Source organism: Pleurodeles waltl, chromosome 7, assembly GCF_031143425.1.
Source record: "Pleurodeles waltl isolate 20211129_DDA chromosome 7, aPleWal1.hap1.20221129, whole genome shotgun sequence".
Classification (NCBI taxonomy): Eukaryota; Metazoa; Chordata; class Amphibia; order Caudata; family Salamandridae; genus Pleurodeles; species Pleurodeles waltl.
This window is the reverse complement of record NC_090446.1, coordinates 136,174,499-136,195,238: the sequence shown is the minus strand read 5'-3', so window position 1 is coordinate 136,195,238 and position 20,740 is coordinate 136,174,499. Positions and strand designations below refer to the sequence as shown.

The following is a 20,740-nucleotide window of genomic DNA, read 5'->3' as shown; positions in this document are numbered from 1 at the left end:
TGTGGGTCAGAATATCATACAAATTTAAGAATACACACACACACACACAAAAAAAGATTAAAGGAACTTTATAGTTAAGTGAAAATGAAAGCACTGAAGTTCACCAACATGGTTTTCTCAAGCAACTTTAACTCATTTCCTAAAGAAACCATAACTCGCACCTCCGCCATGCACAGTGTTATCATCAGGGATCTCATTGATGTAATATTGGAGATAATTAGCAGCATGGCTGGGACATGAGTTATAAGTACTTAATGGCACAAGTTTAGTTATTTGAGATAACTATAACTGGTGGATTCAGTGGTATTGTTTGTTTAAATTCCTAACTATAACGTTGCTTTAACCTTTGGTTTTTCAGTGAATTTTAGTGTGAAGTAAGAAGTTGATCGTCATGGGCTGCAGCTGAACCTGTAGCCACTGCCATTGAAGTTAGTTAAAACGGTAACTTCAGGTATCCAACCACTGGAGATTTCTCGCAGAATGGGAATGTCATTGTTTTTTTTTTTTACTTGCTGGGAACCTTGTCTGGGTCTCAGCTGAAATTTAGTCCTACGCTGTGTTACTTTTTCCCCTCTGTTGAAGCTCTGGAGGAAAAGGTTTTTTAAAAGTTTCCAAACTTTCTTTTGGTGCCCAAACAACCACAGAAGTATACATCTAAGGCCTCCAGGACCTCAGGGGAGGGCTCTTAGACACTTTCACTGTGTCAGGCAGATGGCAAGATCCAGCCCAGTTCCAGGTGCTACTGGTCAGCTAGGCACTTCCAGGAAAAGGCCTGTTAAGCAGCTTGTTTTGGGGTACCTGTAACCACACAGGAGGTCAGCCATCTGCCCCTTGGCATCCACTTATTTGTCCTGGGTACAAAATGTAGCAGGTCCAGTGCTTGAGGGTTCCTCTCAGGTCACACACAGCAAGTCCAGTCCTCTTCAGATCTTCCACAGGTCCAGAAAGGGATCTGAGGAGGGTGCCTTGGGCGTCCGACTTTATTGTTGGCACAAGTTAGTGGGTTTAGGGCACTCCTGCCCCCCACCCCAACCAATGGGGTAAAGGTTACTAGGGCACCGTACCCACTTTTTCAGCAGTTCTTGTTTGCCCTCCTGTAAACAATCTCTCAGTGCCCCCGTTCTCAAAAACATTTCTCCCCTTATCAGAGCCTATCTGCCGACCCAGAGGTGTGGGCAGGGTAGTGAGCAGTTCCCTCCTCTGCACTCACTCAAAACCGTTTTGGGGTTAGATTTCCGCCTACGGGTTTGGTACCAGCCTGACTAAAGGGACACAAGCTGGGGCTTTTCAAGTATCACCTACTATTTACCTGTGAAAGAGAAAGCCAATTTGGAAGTCAATTAAGTTTCTGAATCCACCACAACTGGTCTTCCTATCAGGGAAAGACACCACCTCCCCACTCTCAGCCATTTTCTGTGCTCTGGGAGGAGGTTTCACACCTCTGTCGCACCTACTTTTGCCCAAGAACCATCTGTGCAGTTGCTGGAGAGTTAATGCATATTTGCCTCCAGCAGGTACACACAGGGTAAAGGTATCTTTCTAAAAGTTACATTTCAAATACATTTAATAAAAATCTGACTTCACCATTAAATTGAATCTTCAGGAAATATAAAACTAAGCCTGTGACGTGACTTTGGTTGGTATCAGTCAGAAGAAATAGATCAAAGTTTATAATGTATTGTTTACCTTTTCCTGTGTGCCAGCTACAGCATGAGCATTGACAAGGTTCTTTTGGGCCTAGTCTCTGGGGGAACATGACATTTCTAATGTCACTTATGCTGTTCTCTTAAATATTATGCTCCCTTCCTTATTGGCAGCAAGGTGCTCTTGGCGATGGCTAATTTAATATTAAAAATCTGGTTTTCCTATCCATGAAAAAGATGATTTTCACATGTCAGTGCCTCAGTCTGCAACTGTATTTTCACTACAACTGTAGTGGATAGCGCAGTAGATGCTGCAGGCCACAAGTAGTATTTAACTTTCCATACAGTGGGTGTATTTAAGCACCACATACTATTGCCTTTGGGAACGTTACATATGCCAATCTGGTTTTAATCCAATTTTTACATGTTTTAGTGGTCGGAGCAAATGTTCGGGGCACGGGATAGCAGGTTCCTTAGAGTTAGAGCTCAAGATTACCAGCAGGCAAGTCCCCTCAAAAAAATAAAAAACTGCAGGTGACCACCCAAAAATGGCTCACTTTGCACATCTATACTTAAAAGTATAGACCTTAAAAAAACACAATATTCTTACCTTCTACTTTCGCCCCATAATATTTTTGAGATGATGATATTTTTTAAACAATATTCTTGTATCACAATATTTTTCCACCATATTTTGGGAATTCATCATTTCTACTCTAAAAAGTGACACAACAAAGGAGCATGAGGCCAGCTTACAGCTACAGATTTGGATTTTGTGTTAATTCATCTGCTTTTGAATCATTCTGCTGCCAGGTTTGGTATAGTTCCTCTAACAAAACTGTAATAATGGCATCTTGTGTACGTTGGTCTGTGCAGCATATCAACCTCTTGACGTCTATGGCCGCAATTTAGCCAATAAAGCGGAAAAGCATAAGCCCTGATCTGAATTCCATTGTCAGATATCTGCCACACTTCTTTTTAGTAAGTCCTAAGGCTGTATTTTTTTACTCTTGTCAGCTGTTTCTTCTAGCCCCAAGACCACATTAAGATTTCCACAGCATCTTCTTTCTGCTTGTATCTATTTGCAGTTAAAGAATTTTCCCTGCCAGTCTGCTCTCCATCCTATTTCGTGTTTTCCCAACCTTCAGACAGAAGGCAATATTTTGGTAGTGCTCTTTTCGTTGTCTTCTGTTCCTGGACTGTTTGTTTTGTTCTTTTGCTTTAGCATATATCACCCAAAATCAAGGATGGAACTAGCCCAAACACTTTTGAAACGTATTCTTCATTCAAGTGTCTTGGTTGCAGTCAGAAACTTACAAGTCGTACAGAATACTATAAGGCCCTCACTTATGGGGATTTGGCTAAGGGCAGCACAGCAAGTCACCTTGCTGCTCTGCCCTACGCCAAAATGAAAGGGCAGAAATGCACTGTATTTAAGTAATACAGTGCATTCCTGTATTTTCCACTGCGCTGGTGCCATTTCAGAAGTCTAGCACCAATGCAGGCACCCTTGCACAATGGTGCAAGGGGGTGCCTATGTTGTCAGCAGGATTATTTTGTGCTGGAGAGGGCATCGTCTTGCAAACAAACAGTCCTGGGAGATGTTTTCCTCTTTCTTTGTCTGCTGCAGAATGCAGCACACATGGAAAGAGGAAAAAATTAGAAGAAATAAAGTCATTTCTCCTTGTTACGCCTCACCTTGGGATGCATTAGGTTTTGGCGCATCCCCAGGTTTACAGGTTTTGTGAATTTAAGAAAGCATCAAAAATCCATGGGTGTTGCTTGGGAATACCTCTGAAGCGCAGAATAAGGCAATGCAGTGATTTGCACAGCCTTGCCTTACTCATATCTGTGAGGCCAGCTTTGCGTGGCCTCATAGATGTGATTTTGGTGTTTGCTCCACCAGAGCGTCACAAAGTGATTCTCCATTGACGTAAGGTGCTCATAACTATGCCCCCAAATCTCTAAATAGCTGGCTATTTAGGAGCTTTGTGTACAAGTAACTGATGAAATGTGTATACATTACCTACTCAAACCCAAAGATTTGTATTCCTATTTCTTACTAAGTTCTTTAGTACATTCCAGGTGTACTACAGTTGGACAGCTCTTGGGAATGTGCCAAAGGCCCTTAACTGCTTAGAATTCTAACCACAGAAACCTGAGCGCGGGTGCTTCCATCCACTCCCTGTCTGAACTCCCATCTTGTCAATCTCGCTCCTCTAAATCCTTTTCTATCTATGATCTGAGTTCTATGGAATGGCTATACAGGTTTCCTCTAAAAACGTTTTACAGCAGGTTCTCTTAGAGACCTATGGCCAACTTTATTGAAAAGTGGCGCAGCATGGTGCTGCGCCAAATTTGGTAGCGCCGCGCTGTGACACTTTAGAAACGCAGGGATGCACTGCATTTAAGTGAATACAGCGCACCCCTGTGTTGTCCACTGCGCTGGTGCTAAATCCAGCTGCCAACGCAGGCATCCTTGCACCATCGTGCAAGGATGTCTGCGTTGAGGGGTTTGATTGTTTATGTGCGAGAAGGTGTCCCTTCCTGCACATAAACAATCACTAATGGTGCTGTACCACTTCTGTGTGTGCTGTAAAATGCAGCACACACAAAAGTGTCAAAGCGTCATTTTCAAGTGATTTTTTTATGTTCAGGAAGGGACACCTTCCCGCAAATAAGCAATCATTTCTGGCATTTTGCTCTTTTGCAGCACGCATAGAAAAAGCAAAAAACGAGGAGGAATAAAAGTATTCCTCCTCGTTGCGCCATGCCTCCTCTTTGCACCATTGCGCCCATGTTAGATTTTGGCACTGACTCAGGTTTATGCAATTTCATAAATCTGAGGCAGCGTCAAAAGCAATGGGTGTTGCTGTGGCACGCCCACAGCAACACCCATTGCACACCCCTTCCACGCACAGTGTTGCGTGGGAAGGGGCCTTGTAAATACAGCACAGTGCTTAGCGCCACTGGAGCGTCACTGAAAGTGACGATCCTGTGGCGCTAGGGGCCTATAAGTACACCCCTTAGGGCCTGATTTAAAGTTTGGCAGTGTGGGGGATGCCATACATCTGTCAAAAGTGTGAAGTGACCCGTCCACTCCAGTTAGAGTGCGTAAGGCCATAATATGATCTAATTAATGTGAACGGGCCATCAGCTGTTTTTTGGCTGATGCCTTGCACCCACCAGAATCTAAATAAGGCCCATTGGGAAAGACGAGTACTGCCATAAATTGGCGGTTCCCCTGCCCCACCAAACTTGTGATTAACTTGTTCTGTTTAGAGTTGTGTGAACTAATCTATGTATGTTGACTCTGCTGGTAGAAACCTGACCTGTCTGCAATCTGTCTGAGGATCGTCATGTGAGAGTGACAATCCTACAGTAGTCCTAAGGTAGCATAGATGGTTAATATGCCTGCTGTAAAGAACTTGTATCATGCAAAGGACAGTATTTTATGTGCATAGCACAGTGGGTTACTGCTTTTGTCACAGAGACTGTTTTGTTACTGTGCAGTTAATAAGTTACAATTATAATCTAGCACAGTGAACTATGAACTGCCATTAAAGACCTGCAAGCAAACTGCATGGCATAAATTAGAAAGTTGTTTTTTCCCAGTTTTTCACCTTCCTTATGCTGCTAAAAAAGGTTGGCTTGCGTAGAAATACATTCTTATTAATGTCAACACTGACCACTGTGTTGTGTTCTGAATCCTGAGTTTGTGGTTCTCCAGACCAAGCACTCTTAGAAAATGCCTACCATTGTGGATGACATGTGAACTCTACACCTTGTAGTCCCCTGTAAAGTGCTCAGACACCCTACACTGGTATGAGAGGTGCTATAAAACAAATGAATTATATGTGACAGAAAGGCTTTGAAAAGATGAGAGGCCCACATGGTTTTACTCCCTTTCCCTATCACATATTTATGTAAAAAAGCTTTCATAGATCTTATGTACGTAAAAAATGAAAGCAGAAATTGCTTGGGAAAGTAGAATCTGACCTGAGGATTCAACTTTCCTAAATTAAACCAAACATTGAAAAGTTAGTCGTCAAGATGCAGTGCCAACCTTCCCATTAAAACGTTTCGATTTTTGCATATTTTTTAATATGAAATAATTTTATCTTTTGTAATTACAGTATTTGTTTAGTGTGTACTTGTTTGTGTATTTTTTGTGAATTACTGTTTTAATGTTTGAAATTAAAATTGCTTGGGGGTCACTGGCTTATAGTAATGGTTCAGTGGGGGTCCTCAGGAGTCAAAAGGTTGGGACCCAGTTTCCTGCCCTTTCAGGCTTCACAGGAGCCACCGATCATCTCCACTGCTTTCCGCCTTTCAGTTCAACCAGCATTTTCTCAGATGGTGCTCTTCCATTCAGTGTCTTCTGAGCTACTTAAAAAAACTGGGGGCCGGACTTGTCAAAGGCTTTTACCCATGTTTTGTTACATATGAGCGGGCCTTGCCTCCAGGAAGAAGAGGGGGTTGTCAGAAGCTAGCGCAATGCACTCAACAGACGTCCTTAGCACAAATATTAAATAGACATACAATTGTTATTAGCACAAATATTAAATATAAATACCATTGTTGTCAGATGTGGGCCTCCTGCTACTAAATTATCCGCCACTAGAGGGTGGTGTTGTGTGTGTTTTGGATATGAGACATTTTCAGTTCCTCAGACGGTAACCGCTACAAATGTGTCTCAGTGTGTTCATCAACGTTTTGCTCCACTGTTGCCACAGCTCACAGTCGGGAAACTAAAAAAAAAAAATATTAAAAAAAATCCGTGAATTTTAGTTTAAGAAGGAACTCGTCGTGACCTTTTTGGACGTTACTGATAAATGTGCGGCTCTGCGTTTGACTGAGTAACTTCAGGTCAGAGGACGTCGTCACATTGAAGACGAATTTCAGCGAAGACGCGCGGAAAATGGTGCGGTTTTGCAAATTAGGCACTTCGTCAGACACATTTTGAAGGTGTTTGGACGTCTTCATATCTCTTTGTTTTCGGGTGTGGTCATGGATGCAGTGTCTTTGCAGACCGATACGGATTTTCGCTCATTAGAGAGCGAGCGAGGATTGTATAAATTTTTTAGTTTCTTTTCCCCACATTCTCAGGAGATGTGCTTTCTATTCTATTCGGTGCTATTACTATTAATAAAGATCCCTTAGAGGAGAAGGAAACGTTATTGAACTGTAATCCAACTTCTTCTCCAGAGAAACCTTTATTAAAGTCATATGCAACACACTCTCCTCGGTGGAAGGAAAAGACAGAGACATGGGTACCGTTGTACTAGGTTCCTTTGTTAACTGTCACTGACGTGGCATAATGGGACACTGGAGATATTGTAATATTTAAAGGAACAGTACGTGTAATGGCTGTGGCATATCTGTCTATATGATCTTTCTTCCCTTCATTTTTTCTTTAAACGTTTGTGAAAGTTTTTTTTTTTTTCACTTTTCTGAAAGTAGTGCCCGTAATTTCTTAAAGTTATATTTTCTTTTCAACCCTTTGGCTTTGACATAATTTGTGCCAATACTGTGTAGCATCAGCAAAAAAAAAAAGAAAAAACGTGACTGCATGTATAAGTGAGTATGCATCATGACGCTGCTGGTGGCCACATTATTAAGTATACAGACACATTTGTGATGATGTACATGCATCACCACGTATGCCTGCACATTTGAATGTTTCCATTATTTTTTTTCATTCATCATTAAGGCCGCCACCTGGACTGGAAATTAAAAAACGTAGGGCCTTGATGTATACGTTTTTTTAGCCCCACATTTACGTCATTTTTTTGATGCAAAAGCGGCGCAGACGTACAAAATATAATTGAATTTTGTAAGTTTGAGCCACTTTAGCATCAAAAAATGCCGCAAAAATGCGGCGCGAAAAAAGTATAAATCCGACACACAATTATTATTTTTTTTTTTTCTTGCATGAAAAGTTTTTTTTTGTAAACTGAATTGTTCAAAAGAAAATGGCAACCTAAAAAAAATGTAAAAAATTGCATCGGAATGGAGGCTTGAATGAGCAACGGAGGAGTAGGGTGTGGAAGAAGTCAATACAAGCCACTGAATAAAAAGCATGATAATGAAATTGACACAAACAACAACCAATGATAAGCAATGGCCCTGGCTCCAAGTTCTCTGTAGTTTTTGGTATGGGCCACAAGAATTCTTTCGACAATAAGCAGCTGAAAGCTGTCTGTGGCTAGACCTAAAGACTGATAATCCTTTGACAGGCTTTCAAAATGATTCTTTATTTTTATTTTGTAATGAGTTCTCAGATTTGTATGTTTGTATGTACTATTAAAAAGTGTGTCAGGATAACATATGTGGGCAAGACTATTAAGTTCTTACTTGACTATAATGAAAATTCATCTGGAGGACATCTACGGTTACAGGTAAGCACACTTTCTTCCCGGAGATAGTGTGAAAATCTGCACCTCTAGCCTCAAACATTAATTTTGAGTGTTTGTTCTTGCAATTTCGTGCCATAGCCACATTTTTCCTCTTTTTTTACTTAATAGAAATTGCTGAACAAGACAGACAAATGTCTGTCACGAAGCAATACAAGATCAAATGGGTTTGTTTCCATGATTGGGCGGTTGGGCAAAACACAGACCCTCTGATGGGCCTTGTAGAGGATGGGCTGTCTTTTATTTCCTTGATCACTCAATCAAGAATTAAAATAAATGTTTGTCACACATATATTACAGCCAATTGAGTATGGGAAAACACATAATCCAGGTCAAAATTAAGATGAAAGAATATATTCGGTGTGTTCTTACAGTCTTCCACTTTTCGATAGAGAAGCCTCTCAATTAGCCCTTAACTTTTTTGCAACCTATGGTTGATATAAACTAGGAATTAAAAACAGTGGGGCATATTTATACTCTGTTTGCGCCGGAATTGCGTAGTTTTTTTTTACGCAAATCCGACGCAAAGCTAACTCCATATTTATACTTTGGCGTTAGACCCGTCTAGCGCCAAAGATCTTGGAGTTTGCGTCATTTTTTAGCGTGGACACCTACCTTGCGTTAATGATATGCAAGGTAGGCGTTCCCGTCTAAAAAATGACTCCAAGGCATGTGCGCCTTATTTAAACTCCCGTGCAAAAATGACGCACGGGAGTGGGCGGGTCAGAAAAAATGACGTCCTGCCGCTTTTGCGTCATTTTTTAATGCCTGGTCAGGGCTGGCGTTAAGGGACCTGTGGGCTCGGAAGGAGCCCAGAGGTGCCCTCCCATGCCCCCAGGGACACCCCCGCCACCCTTGCCCACCCCAGGAGGACGCCCAAGGATGGAGGGACCCCTCCCAGGGAACTTAAGGTAAGTTCAGGTAAGTATTTTTTTGTTTGTTTTTTTGTGGCATAGGGGGGCCTGATTTGTGCCCCCCTACATGCCACTATGCCCAATAACCATGCCCAGGGGACATAAGTCCCCTGGGCATGGCCATTGGGCAAGGGGGCATGACTCCTGTCTTTGCTAAGACAGGAGTCATTTCAATGGGGGTTGGGAGTTGAAAAAAATTGCGTAAATCGGGTTGAGGCCAATATTTTGCCTCAGACCTGAGTTGCCCCATTTTTTGACGCCCAAGCTCCATTTTCCCCTACGCCGGCGCTGCCTGGTGTGGGTCATTTTTTTGACGCACACCAGTCCGCAGCGCCGGCTAACGTAATTCAATAAATAAGGCGCCCGCATGGCGCTTTGGAATGGCGTTAGCTGGCGTTAACTTTTTTGACGCACAACTGCGTTGGCGCAGTTGTGCGTCAAAAAGTATAAATATGGCCCAGTGTGTCTTTTTGTGGCCCACTCAGTAGTCTTCCTGGATATGAAGAGTTATAAGTTATCACCTTCCTTCTACAAAGAATGTTTGCGACCATACTGTCAATGTTAAGGAGGCCAGAGATATGTTTGCATTGAAGCCACCAACGAGACCTTTGCCTTAGCATCTCTCCATAGAGTTTGTAAACCTGACTCTTGTATCTGTTTAGGTAGAACGAAAAATCAGTCCACCGCCTTTTGCATTAAATGTTCCAGAATCCTTCCAAACTTTGGAGCAAAGGAGTGGGAAATTAACAATAAGTAAACATTGTTCATTTCAACAATTCCTGTGTGGTTAGTCTTTCAGGCCCATATTTATACTTTTTTTGCACTGCATTTGCATCATTTTTCGACGCAAAAGCGGCATCAGCTTACAAAATACAATTATATTTTGTAAGCCTGTGCCGCTTTTGCATCAAAATATGATGCAAATGCGGCGCAAAAAAGTACAAATATGGGCCTCAGGCTCTTCATTCACACATAACGCACTACTTCTTAGCAATAATATACCGTGCTTTGCAGTTCAGAAGATATAACCGAGGACAGGGGAGTGGGCAGAGGAAGCCTCTCCCAGGTGTCGGTGCTTAAGTGCTAGCCGTCGGACGACTAAGAATACAGGCAGTTTCTGTGGCGACTAACCTTTAGTTTCTAGGATCCTTCATTGGTCCCTTGTATGACTTTGTATTCTCTGGAGATCGCCCTTTGAACCTGAATGGAATGTGTTACATTCTTTGCTTTTTAGATTTTTTCTCAATGGTAATGCTTATTTTCGCCTTGTTATGCTGATGACGGTATTTATACTATAACTCTTCCTTTATTATCTCGTTTGTGTACAGGGCCTACAGATCTCAGTATGAAAGCTGTAGTCTCCAACACTGCCCCTTCAAACAACAGCAGCACCCGAGGAATACCCACAGCTCAGCTGAGTCCCACAGAAATCAGCGCTGTACGGCAACTGATTGCTGGCTATCGGGAATCAGCCGCCTTTCTCCTCCGCTCTGCAGATGAACTGGAAAACCTCATATTGCAGCAAAATTGACTAATGGTCTCTGTTTGACTCTTCTTGCAGAAGACCCTGTGGAGCATGGCTCCCCTCAGGACCTGTCGTCCAACCATCGACTAGCTCATACATTCTATTTTAAAGGTGGATTTGGACGGTGCTGATTCTTCACCGCTGGAGCATCTGGGACTTTGAGCATGAGATCATATTTTGGATTTGAGCTCAACTCTTCTAGCGGGAAGAACCCCTGGATCTGCAGCACTGAGATGTCTCGAACTGCAGAGGCACACTGCAGTCTGAGAGCCTCCGGAAGAGCCTTTGCGTGATTGGGGCTGCGGATGTATTTAGAATGATCCTTGTGGTCCCATCCCCAGATAATCACCTTCCAAGTTTTAGCTAGGCAGAATCACATATTTATTGAGGGTAAAATCTCCCTTTGTAATTTATTTTTTCTGAAAATGGATTTTTTTGCATTTGTACAGAATATATGTTTCTCTCACACGAAAATGTTAACATTCCATATCACTTCAAACGTTGGGCCGAGGTTCAAGCAAACGTGTGCGGAATGGGCCTCACCATTCCATTTTGGTTCAGCCTGGATTGAAACTGCTTTTAAAGAGGACCACTTTAGAACTGAACAGTGAGAAGCCTTGTCTTTTGACGGTGCGTACTCTGTGATCTAGTGCTCCACTTAAACATTTCCCATGCAACACTCTAAGAAACCTCAGTCTGGATGTCTGCAGTAGTACTTTAGTGATCTATCATATCTCATTCACCCTCACTTTTAATTGTTAAAAGCAGAAACCCAGAAGGGTGACATGCCATAATGCCCGTCCGCACCCATCAGCCTGAACCAAACAGAAACCTATCCAAATCTGCACACTCCCGCTAATATTCTGTACTGAAGGAATTGAAACCAATATAAAGGACTGGAACTAGTCATGGAGAAAGGCCAACTGACTTCTATAGGAAATCATTTTAGCACCTCTTTCTGACAGGATAAGAGCCAACCATACTCAGGTGGAAAATACCTTGGACTTCCCTCGCAAAACTGTCTAGTCCCCACACACTCAAACACCTACATAGCAGACAGCAACTTATTCAATTTTTTTTAATATCCCTACTTCTTCAAAAAGTTCACGGAGGCAGAAGGCTCACATTTTCTGTCTGACACTTATTGCAAGTGTCAAATTAACTGAGGCTTTTGGGTACCCTTGGAGACAGAGGATGCTGCTGTTAGGTTGGATCGACTGTGTGATATCTAACTATAAGAGGAATTGAGACATTTCAATGAAGCCCAAACATAGTTTAGTGGGTTCTGTCAAGTTACCTCCCTGTATCTTCTTTAAGGCTGGAGAAAGAAATATCCCACATTTCATTACAGGAAACTTACCGAAACCAGATAAAACCTGTACTGCTAGACATTTAACTAGGTTTGTTTAGGCAAAATTGCATTACAATGTTTACTATAAGTTCAGCCATTTCATTTCCAGCTCAGAAAGTATTTGATGTAATAGTACTCACAACCACCAAAAATATCAGATACATTGTCAGCAATGAAAAACATGCCTGTCTCATTTCTTACCTACAACAAACAGTTCTCTCTCCCTTTAAAACGTCAAGCATAATGAAGCCATCAGTCTGAAAAGCCCAATAAGAAGGTTCCACCTCCACCAAAAGAATAGTAAATACCAAAATGCACTTCAGAAAGCCAGACAGTACTGAACCATTTGCTTTAGTCTTAATGGGACCGATGCTACCAAAATCTCTATCAGTCTTTTTAAAATACCTGGAACTAAACCATCCACGTCATTCTTCACATGGAAAATCAGAATAAAATGTCCCTCATCTCCTGCTTCAAACGATCAGGAAAAACATTTTATCCTCTCTCTTTCGTTGCCGAGTCGCGGAACCTGATGTCTCCCGTCATTAGGCCGGTTAGAAGAACACCACCCCAACTATCAAGTCAGGAACAACTTATTTTGCCTGTTCCTATGGGTTTAACATAACCAACCCACTCCATGTTTAACAGGCCATCTACGTACAACCAAGTACCTGTTTCTCTTGAAAGGAGGATTCAGGTACAGTTTCCTCATCGACCTCAACAGCGACTCAGAAGCAAACTGGCTCTTTCTTCCTCAGGTCCTTTCAGCCACTATCCTGAATAGCCACACCAAACCTATATCAGCTACATCTCATAAGTCACAGTCACATAGGACTACATCATCTTGATATACTTTCAACAAGTCAACTGGAAAGAAAACACCCCCACCATTCTTGACAAATCAAACAGGGAAATCCGACCAATAAAATATTCATTCAACAAATGGTTTAGATATTGCACCTTCACATCGCGCTACCTACAGCAGGGCCATCAAAACCACACTAACCCAACTTCCTTCAACTAACAAAGCAGAACCATTCCAAGTTCTTTTCAGCGGATCAGTGAAAGCCAGCACAGCCCCATTAAAAAGGTTATCCGAGAGTCCGTTTTATTTCAGCAGCCCAATCTGACGTCATTAACCACATCTCTTGTGAAATTGTTTGTTAAATATAAAACAAGAGTTTCAACCTTACCTGACGATCAGAGCCAACCCATACTTGAATCCTTCAGCTTACCTATAAACCCATCTGCATTGGTATAACAGCCACGCAGCAGCAAATCAATTGACCATTTCTTCAGCAGGCAAGAAATCAACTATTCTCTATGACAGATCAATTAAAACAGTACCATGACACCTCATTACATTGTGCTGTGCCATAAACTCCTCAGCAGTAATCAAGTAACTGAACAACTGGGCCTAAGACAGCCTAGTCTTCTGTTCACAAACCTTTGAAACCAAACTGTCTTTCCAAAGACACAATTTTTAAATAAAACTGATTAGCCTCCGCTAAAATTCTGAAAATAGCTAAACTCCATTCAATTCGTTTGAGCAGGCCAATGTAAACCAAACCATTTGTTTAGAATTTACAGAGACAGAAGTAAAAAAAACTACATAAATCAAAAGAAAAGAAGTAGACCAACACAGTCTTCAACAAGTCCCATTGAATTGAATAATCTTTCACTCCTGCAACAAGTGATCAGAGCTACACCAGTCTTCCACCCATTTGTTAGACATGAATACTTCAGTCTGGTGTCACACTGAGAGGTTGTTTTAAATTAGACTGTTCTGTCTTGTTACAATTGGCCAGTAAACAGGACCAATCCGTTTTTGCCTCGCTAACAAAACAAATTTATCATTTGACCCATTGATAATTTGATCAGGACCAAATGAATTGCCTTCCTATAGGAAGCCTATCCAAACGGAACCACTGTCATCTCCCATCAACAGGCCATTGATGATCACCTGCAACCAGTCTACCCAAACCAAACCATTTCTGTTACCCTTCAGCAGGTCAGAAATCAGGACCAAAACACTGCCTCCCAGAAATACTTTTGTTAAAAGCAATCCACCTGCCTTGTTACGGACGTCTATTCAAACCAAACACCTGTCACAATACAACAGGCCAGTGATCAGGACCCAGTCACTTCTCTGCTGCCTCCCACTAGTACTCTATCCAAATGAAACGTGTGTCTCTCTTCAACAAGCCGGTGATTAAATCCTTACTACCTGCCTTCATGCACGTTGTCTGTCTAAACCAAACATCTCTTATAAATGGCGTTCAGCAGGCCAAAGATCACACCAAAATCAAACAAATGCCTCTCCTCAAAAGCTCTGTTAGAAACAAAATGCAGTGATTTCTCTTCATTCAAAATCTCCAGACCAAGCCACATCATCTCGGTGCATTAAACAAGACAGTGAAAAAAGCAAACCATGCCTGTACTACTTATTGAGGAGTTCCAGAAAATAACAATCCAAACTCTTTAACGGAAAAACCAGAACAAACCTGTTCCATTTCTTTCATCAGTCCTTTGAAACCAGACAGTCCTTATCATTTCAGGAGGCCAACGAAAATCTCCTGTCTTGCCTTCTTCTTTAAAGAGCAATCTATCACAGCTAAACCACTTTCTTTTCCCTTCCCAATCAAACCAAATGACCAGTCCCCCAACAAAAGGTCGGAGATCACAGACAATCCTCATCCGCCACCCATAATAAGTTATAGAATAATCAAACAATCCAAAACCCTATAATGTAATGTCAGCTCTCATAATTGGGCATTTCTTGAACTGAAAAAATTGTAATTGTCCAGTAGTTTCTCTATATTACCTAAGTGCTCAAATAATTCAGTTCCTTAAAATATAATTCAGATAATTATTCTGTTTACAGTTTTTGCAAATTCATTAGCTTTGCCAAAATGCTGCCAACATCTCTGTTCATCCGGGAAAACACACTTTTCTTACCTACATTTCCTTTCATCAGACTTTTTGGAACCATAAATTCCTTGTATTGCCCACAAGGCCATTCTGCCATTGCTCCCCTTTATTAACAGGCCAGTGAGAAACTCCTGATGATCTATTCCCATTTACATTTAACAAGTCAGTCATAAACAGTCACCATACCTCTCCTGTATCAGCAGGGGTAATGACCTCTGCTGTTGATTCACAATTGATTAAGTTTCTCTTTGAGTAAAGCCAGTCTTGAAGCCCAACTGAATTGTGCTTTTGTGGTAGGGTTCACTGTTCAAACAGAGGATAACATTAAAGTGAAAATGCTGACCTTTCCAGAGCAGGCAGCTTCAAGATGAAGTGTGGAAGAATAGGATGCGTATACTATGCATATTTGTTCCATAAAAATGGACCTGTACATTTGTGACAAATACTTGGATTGCTGACAAAGTATGGCAATGGAACACTATTGTACCTCCGCTCCCTCACATTAGGGGTGGATAGTCTATGAGAAGTTGAGCCATATTCGGACAGGTTGTAAAAACTGTTCACAAAGCATTCTTGTGTGGCTAATTTTGGACCAAGTTCACAATTGACGGAGAAGCTATAGTTCTCTACTTTGTGCAATATCTAAACCTGCTGCTAACACATACCACAGCTCAAACCTCAAAAGACCACACTAACCAAACCTATGCCAGGGAATAGGAAATTGTTCAGCAAAGTAACACAGAATGGAAGTATCTCCCTCGCGTGCCAGGAGGGTGGTCCTTTAGTCTCCCGTTGGTGGTTCCTTTAGGTAATATTAGGTCACCAGTTAAAAGTCTGCTTTCCAATTTCTCATGATCAGTCGTCTTGGGAGCCTTCAGGAGAGTAGATGAAGACCTATATACAGCTAGTTGTCGCCATGTGTGTCCTTCAAAGTGGATTGACTTCTGTGCTTACAGTTTTCAAGTCCTTTCCCACTGATGAGGGTTCACATGATCATACTGGCAGGCTTCAGCAGCTTTACGATTTCTGTGACATGCTGGAGAAGGGCAACATCAAAGGTTTATGGACCAACTCTGGATACTGAGGAGACAAGGTAGATACTCTTTAGGACACCACTGAGAAGCACAGAGGGCCTCGAGAAGGAATTAGTGATGAAGGTAGTAATCCTACCCTCAGCATCTCTAAAAAGAAGAAATGTTCCACTTGGGCAGCATTGAGAAGAGGAAGGTCAGCGTAGTGCCAGCAGTAGGAGAACACAACATTGAGTGTGAGCACTTTGTGCCAATATAGAGGGGATTTTCCGTGTAGGGCTCGTTTCTTCAAGCACCAGGGGTCGTGCCCTCTGGTGACGTTTTTCACCCATGCAGTTGTGAAGCAGTTTGTACTTGGAATTTCTTTCTTGCAGTCTATCTGTTTTAAATCAGAGAACATATGTGCATTTAGATGTTTTTAATACGAGGTGCCCAAATTTATTTTGATGTGTATTCCACATGATGTTTGTGTATATCTTCGTAACATGAGATGCGAAGGCTATATGTAAACAGAATATGTCTGTTCTTTGTATTGCTGGGCCACAGTGGTCTGGTCTGACTGTTCCATAATTCAGATTGGTAAAAATGGAAAAACGGGTCTTGGGAGGTTCACGTTATTTTTTAGTTGTAAAATCTTTCCACCACATGTGGTGTTTCCACTTATCTGTGGCTGTCTTTTAGAACTTATGCAAACACTTGCAGGCAGATATTGTATGTTCAAGAACAGTAAACATTCAACCTTACAACCTCATGAGGTTTAAGCAGGGGCAGTTGTCTACCTTCTTTCCTCACTTAGACCTCTTGCATTACACCCATCTCCCCCCCCCCACACACACACAAAATAATCCTGCTTGCAAACCTGATTGGAAGGGTCCACCGTCAAGCAAACCTTTTCCTGAGCTTTTCTGGTATTTTACCCACATGACAGCCTTGATGTAGCAGCTATGTTTTTGTTTATTAATGGCTAACTTCATTTTAGATAATTGGTGCTCGTGTAGATTCAATGTCTGCTTCAGTAGCTCACCAAGAGTGGTTATTTCGAATAAGAAGCTACTTTAATTCTTTGTGAAACCTTTAGCAAGATTATGGTGCCGCAGAAGCATATCAAAGGACTCATGATGGCAACCACCCTGATTGGATGTATTCCAAAGAAGGGTCCCCATTGCACCCTGGACCTGGAGAGTGGAGCTTTCAAAGTGGAGTTAATGCTTCACTGGGGCCCTGTCAGTGAGAAACCTGGTACCCCATTCCTGAAAGGTTACCCGACCTCGTATACCGTCCTCGTGTTCTTGAACTGGGATCAAGCCCCTCTTCGGAGATGAGAATAGATTGTGTTCATGGCCGTACTACATACATTATAGGAATGTTCCTTCTCGCTCCTTTCCCCTTCCCACCTTCACAGCAGTCACTGCCACTTCTCTGTATTGTCTCACCTCTTCCTGTCCTGCTGCCACGCATCCCATAAACTCCGGATAGAGCACATATACCATGTGGTGAAGTAGTGAGAGGCAACAAGCCATTGCAACATCTCTCTTAGAACAGGGTCGAGGTTTAGCATGAAGGATTGCTCAATTTGGCCTTCGGCAGCAGTTTAATTCCGCCTGCAGAGAATAACTTTTATTCCCAACTGGCGGAATAGCACAAAAGAGAACATTTGTGGCCACTGCTTGCCATGAGCATGGGCAGTTTGACACCGTTTCATAGGACATTATAGTGACTCTGTAACACCTTCTAGCATGCTATATTTGTAGATCTTATTGAACTTGGGGTGCCAGTGTTAATAGCAAGGCTCATAACTTGATGGCCTAATGTTGTATTGTGCTGCCCCACAATACTTATCGATGAGATACAGTGGATCAGGGTGCATAGCATTGCGTCCATTTACTTAACATGTAAAAGACCTGCGTATCAGTGCAAAATTGTGCATCACCACTTGCGCAACCCTTAGTGATTCCAGTCCAAAATGACACTGCCGTGAACAGACCGAGGGGCTCATCTACAAAAAAAAAAAAGGTGCAGTGTGGCGCTGCAAAAAAGGCTGCTGCGCTGCGCCATTTTGAAAGTGTAGGGATACGTCGTATTTACAGAAATACAACACATCTCTGTACTTCCCTCTACGCTGGTGCCCAAAGTGCTGCCCCAGTGCCAACACAGGCACCCTTACACCATGGGGCAAGGGTGCCTGTGTTGCAGGGATGCTTGTTTATGTGCAGGAAGAGACACCTTCCTGCACATAAACATTTATGAATGGTGTTTTCCTCTTAATGGGTGCTGCAGGATGCAGTACACATAGAAATAGGAAAAATTGCGCCACTTGAACACCATCCCTGAGGTGGCGTAGGAATCTGGCACATTGCCAGCCTTGTAAATCTAGAAATGCATCAGATTCCATGGGTGTTGCGGGCACACAGCGCCACCGGAGCTTAAAAAAAATGACGCTCCAGTGACTGTGCTGCTAGGGGCTTGTAAATGAGGCCCTGAGGTTAGCAGAAGACGATGCACCAGCTACTGACGTGCTTTTGATTTCAGGGCTGTTTCTCTAGTCTTGACGCTATTTATGAGCACATTAGCACTAGGGGCAGATTTAGTATGTTTTTTGAGCAATCAAAGTTGGTATTCTGATTTGTGCAAGGAGACGAAAGCAGCACAGGCCCATATTTATTAAAACTGGCCTGCTGTTGCTCATTCTGCATACTGGTGTGTTTGTCATGTTTAGCATAGGTTTTGTTCTGGAAGCATGTCCTTTCAGTACAAAATCCTAGGCCTAGACAAATTGTAAAATATTACACATTAGATTTTACAGTGCAGCACACATGCAACCTGGGGAATGGGTAGAGATGCAAAAATATTTCTCCCAAGTAAGCGTCTGCTTCTAGGTGGCATTATTGTTTTTTTGGCACATAGCCCTCTCCGACTAACTTAGTAAATCAGGGTTTGTCTCAAAACCTGAGTAAAAAGGTCCACATAAGAAAGTAAAGCCCTATTGCCGCTGAAAAAAGACATTTTTCCCCAATGCAAAATACCTTTCGCTCTGGAAAGTAAATATCTTGCAAGAGATTCTGATGCTTTGCATCACTTTGCGCCGGCGCAACCCTTTAATAAATCTGCCACTTGGAGTGAGGAAGGCTGCTCTAGCCTCATTCGAACCTAAAAATTCACTCTGTAGAAAAGGCCAGAAATAAACGTAAAAGCGAAAACATTCACAGTTGACTAGTCAGTCACTCTGCTTTCTCAATTTATCATCTTGGATGAGACAGAGCACGTTATTGGTAGAAACTACAGATTTAACAGGAACTTGGATTTGTGAAAGATTAGAAATTAAACCGTATGTCCACCTGAAAAATCCAATAGTACACGTCCACTCCATGCGAAAGCCTTACCAGGGCCGAAGCCAACAGTTGATCTACAAATTCACTCCCGGCTAACCTTAGCAATCAAAATGGCCTTTTTTCTCCCCTGTGGGCTACCGGATTTTCCATTGTTTATTCTGAAAATGCTGCTTTGACCTCAGAGGGCAGAACGTCCCCTGATTTGTAATTTTTTTGTACAACTTTTTAAAATGCTGCATTGTATTTCACCAGAAAACAAACTGAAGGCCGTCCAGTGTCTAATTTTTTATATCATTTAGTGGTGCTTTGGTAAATAGTTGGACTTTGTTGTTTTTTTTAGCTGAACGCCCAAGTCCCCCTTCTCTCGCTACCTAAAGACCAATGTGAATCTTTGTAATTCTCCTGATCTTGGACTCAGTGAAAGTGTGCTGTTTACATGTACAGAACCCTGGTTCCTCTGTGGTCTGCAAGCCCAGCCTTCGAAGAGGAAGGGACCCTCATGAATCTTCTCTGCTTTGCTAAGTCGCACACTGTCCCTTCCTGCATTGCTCACTTCACCATACCTCTCACTCAGGCTGCCCGCAAAGCCCTCTGGTACCTCCCGTCATCACACAGTACCTCTCTCTCTGGACTCTGGCAAGTTCAGAAGATGCTGCTGAGAATCGATGAGAATCTGCAGTGGCAAATCTGTCCCCAGATTTCAACAACTGAGCTTTCTGGATTGAAGTAAACACACGGTGGCTGTTGTGTTTTTAATGCGTGCTTATTGAAAACGTCGTCAGTTCTTTGCTGCTAGAACGGACATTTTGAATATTTTGATTGTAAGGAGGGCCAATCTGCAGACCTTCGGTCCAGGTGACAGTTTCTTTATTACACGAAGTCAAGGCAAAAGCCTGAAGGCAGAGTCTTAGGACAGGCCTGGGAGCGGAGGTCGGAGCCATGATGAATGCTCTCTGCTCACAACTAACCTGAGACGATGGTGTGAGGTGCAGCAGGTAATGTGTGAGGACACTGACCTCTGGGGAGATTTCCAAAGCATATGGCACTTAATACGACTTCAAAAGACGGTAACTTTACTCCACTGTCACTGCTCAGTCTTGAATTCCCTACTGCTAAGTGCGAGTCTTTTAAGCAGACGAGGACTTCCTCTTCAATGCTTTATCTATGAAATTAATATTTATTGTGTTATATACGGTGGATTTTTAAAGTAAATGTGGCTTAATATTTTAATTCTTAGAATGTGTGTCAATATTATATGTGATGCAACGTGGAATGATTAGCACAGGCCCCTACCACTTAACAGACCAGTGAGCTCTTCTCTCCATGGTATTACTTGCTAAAATGCACTGATTTCATAATATGTGGAATCCTTTTTTCCTTTAATCTGTATATCATATAAGACTGAATCTACTAAATAAAGAACACACTGTCCGACTGAGTCCCCGGTTTCTATATTTCCCGCGATTGCCTTATACAACTGATAGGAAATTAATATTTTATTCTTTCAGCACAAGTGCAGTTGGACCTGTGAGAATCCCGAGCATGTACCCGAGGACAAATACGAGTTTTAATAAGCATGTGGGTACGCCGCTAGCGACAG

General features: G+C 42.3%; 1 protein-coding gene across 4 annotated transcripts in view; it reads left to right on the top strand.

Annotated features, from left to right (window-relative positions):
* NOL4L (nucleolar protein 4 like) overlaps window positions 1-20,579 on the top strand; it is a 407,582-nt gene extending 387,003 nt beyond the window's left edge. For all 4 annotated transcript variants that reach the window (XM_069243393.1, XM_069243394.1, XM_069243392.1 and 1 more), the window contains one exon: window positions 10,302-20,579. In XM_069243393.1, the coding sequence (XP_069099494.1) occupies window positions 10,302-10,504 (203 nt within the window). In that variant the 3' untranslated portion in view covers window positions 10,505-20,579. The remainder of the gene's footprint in view (window positions 1-10,301) is intronic.
* The last annotated feature ends 161 nt before the right edge of the window (window positions 20,580-20,740 follow it).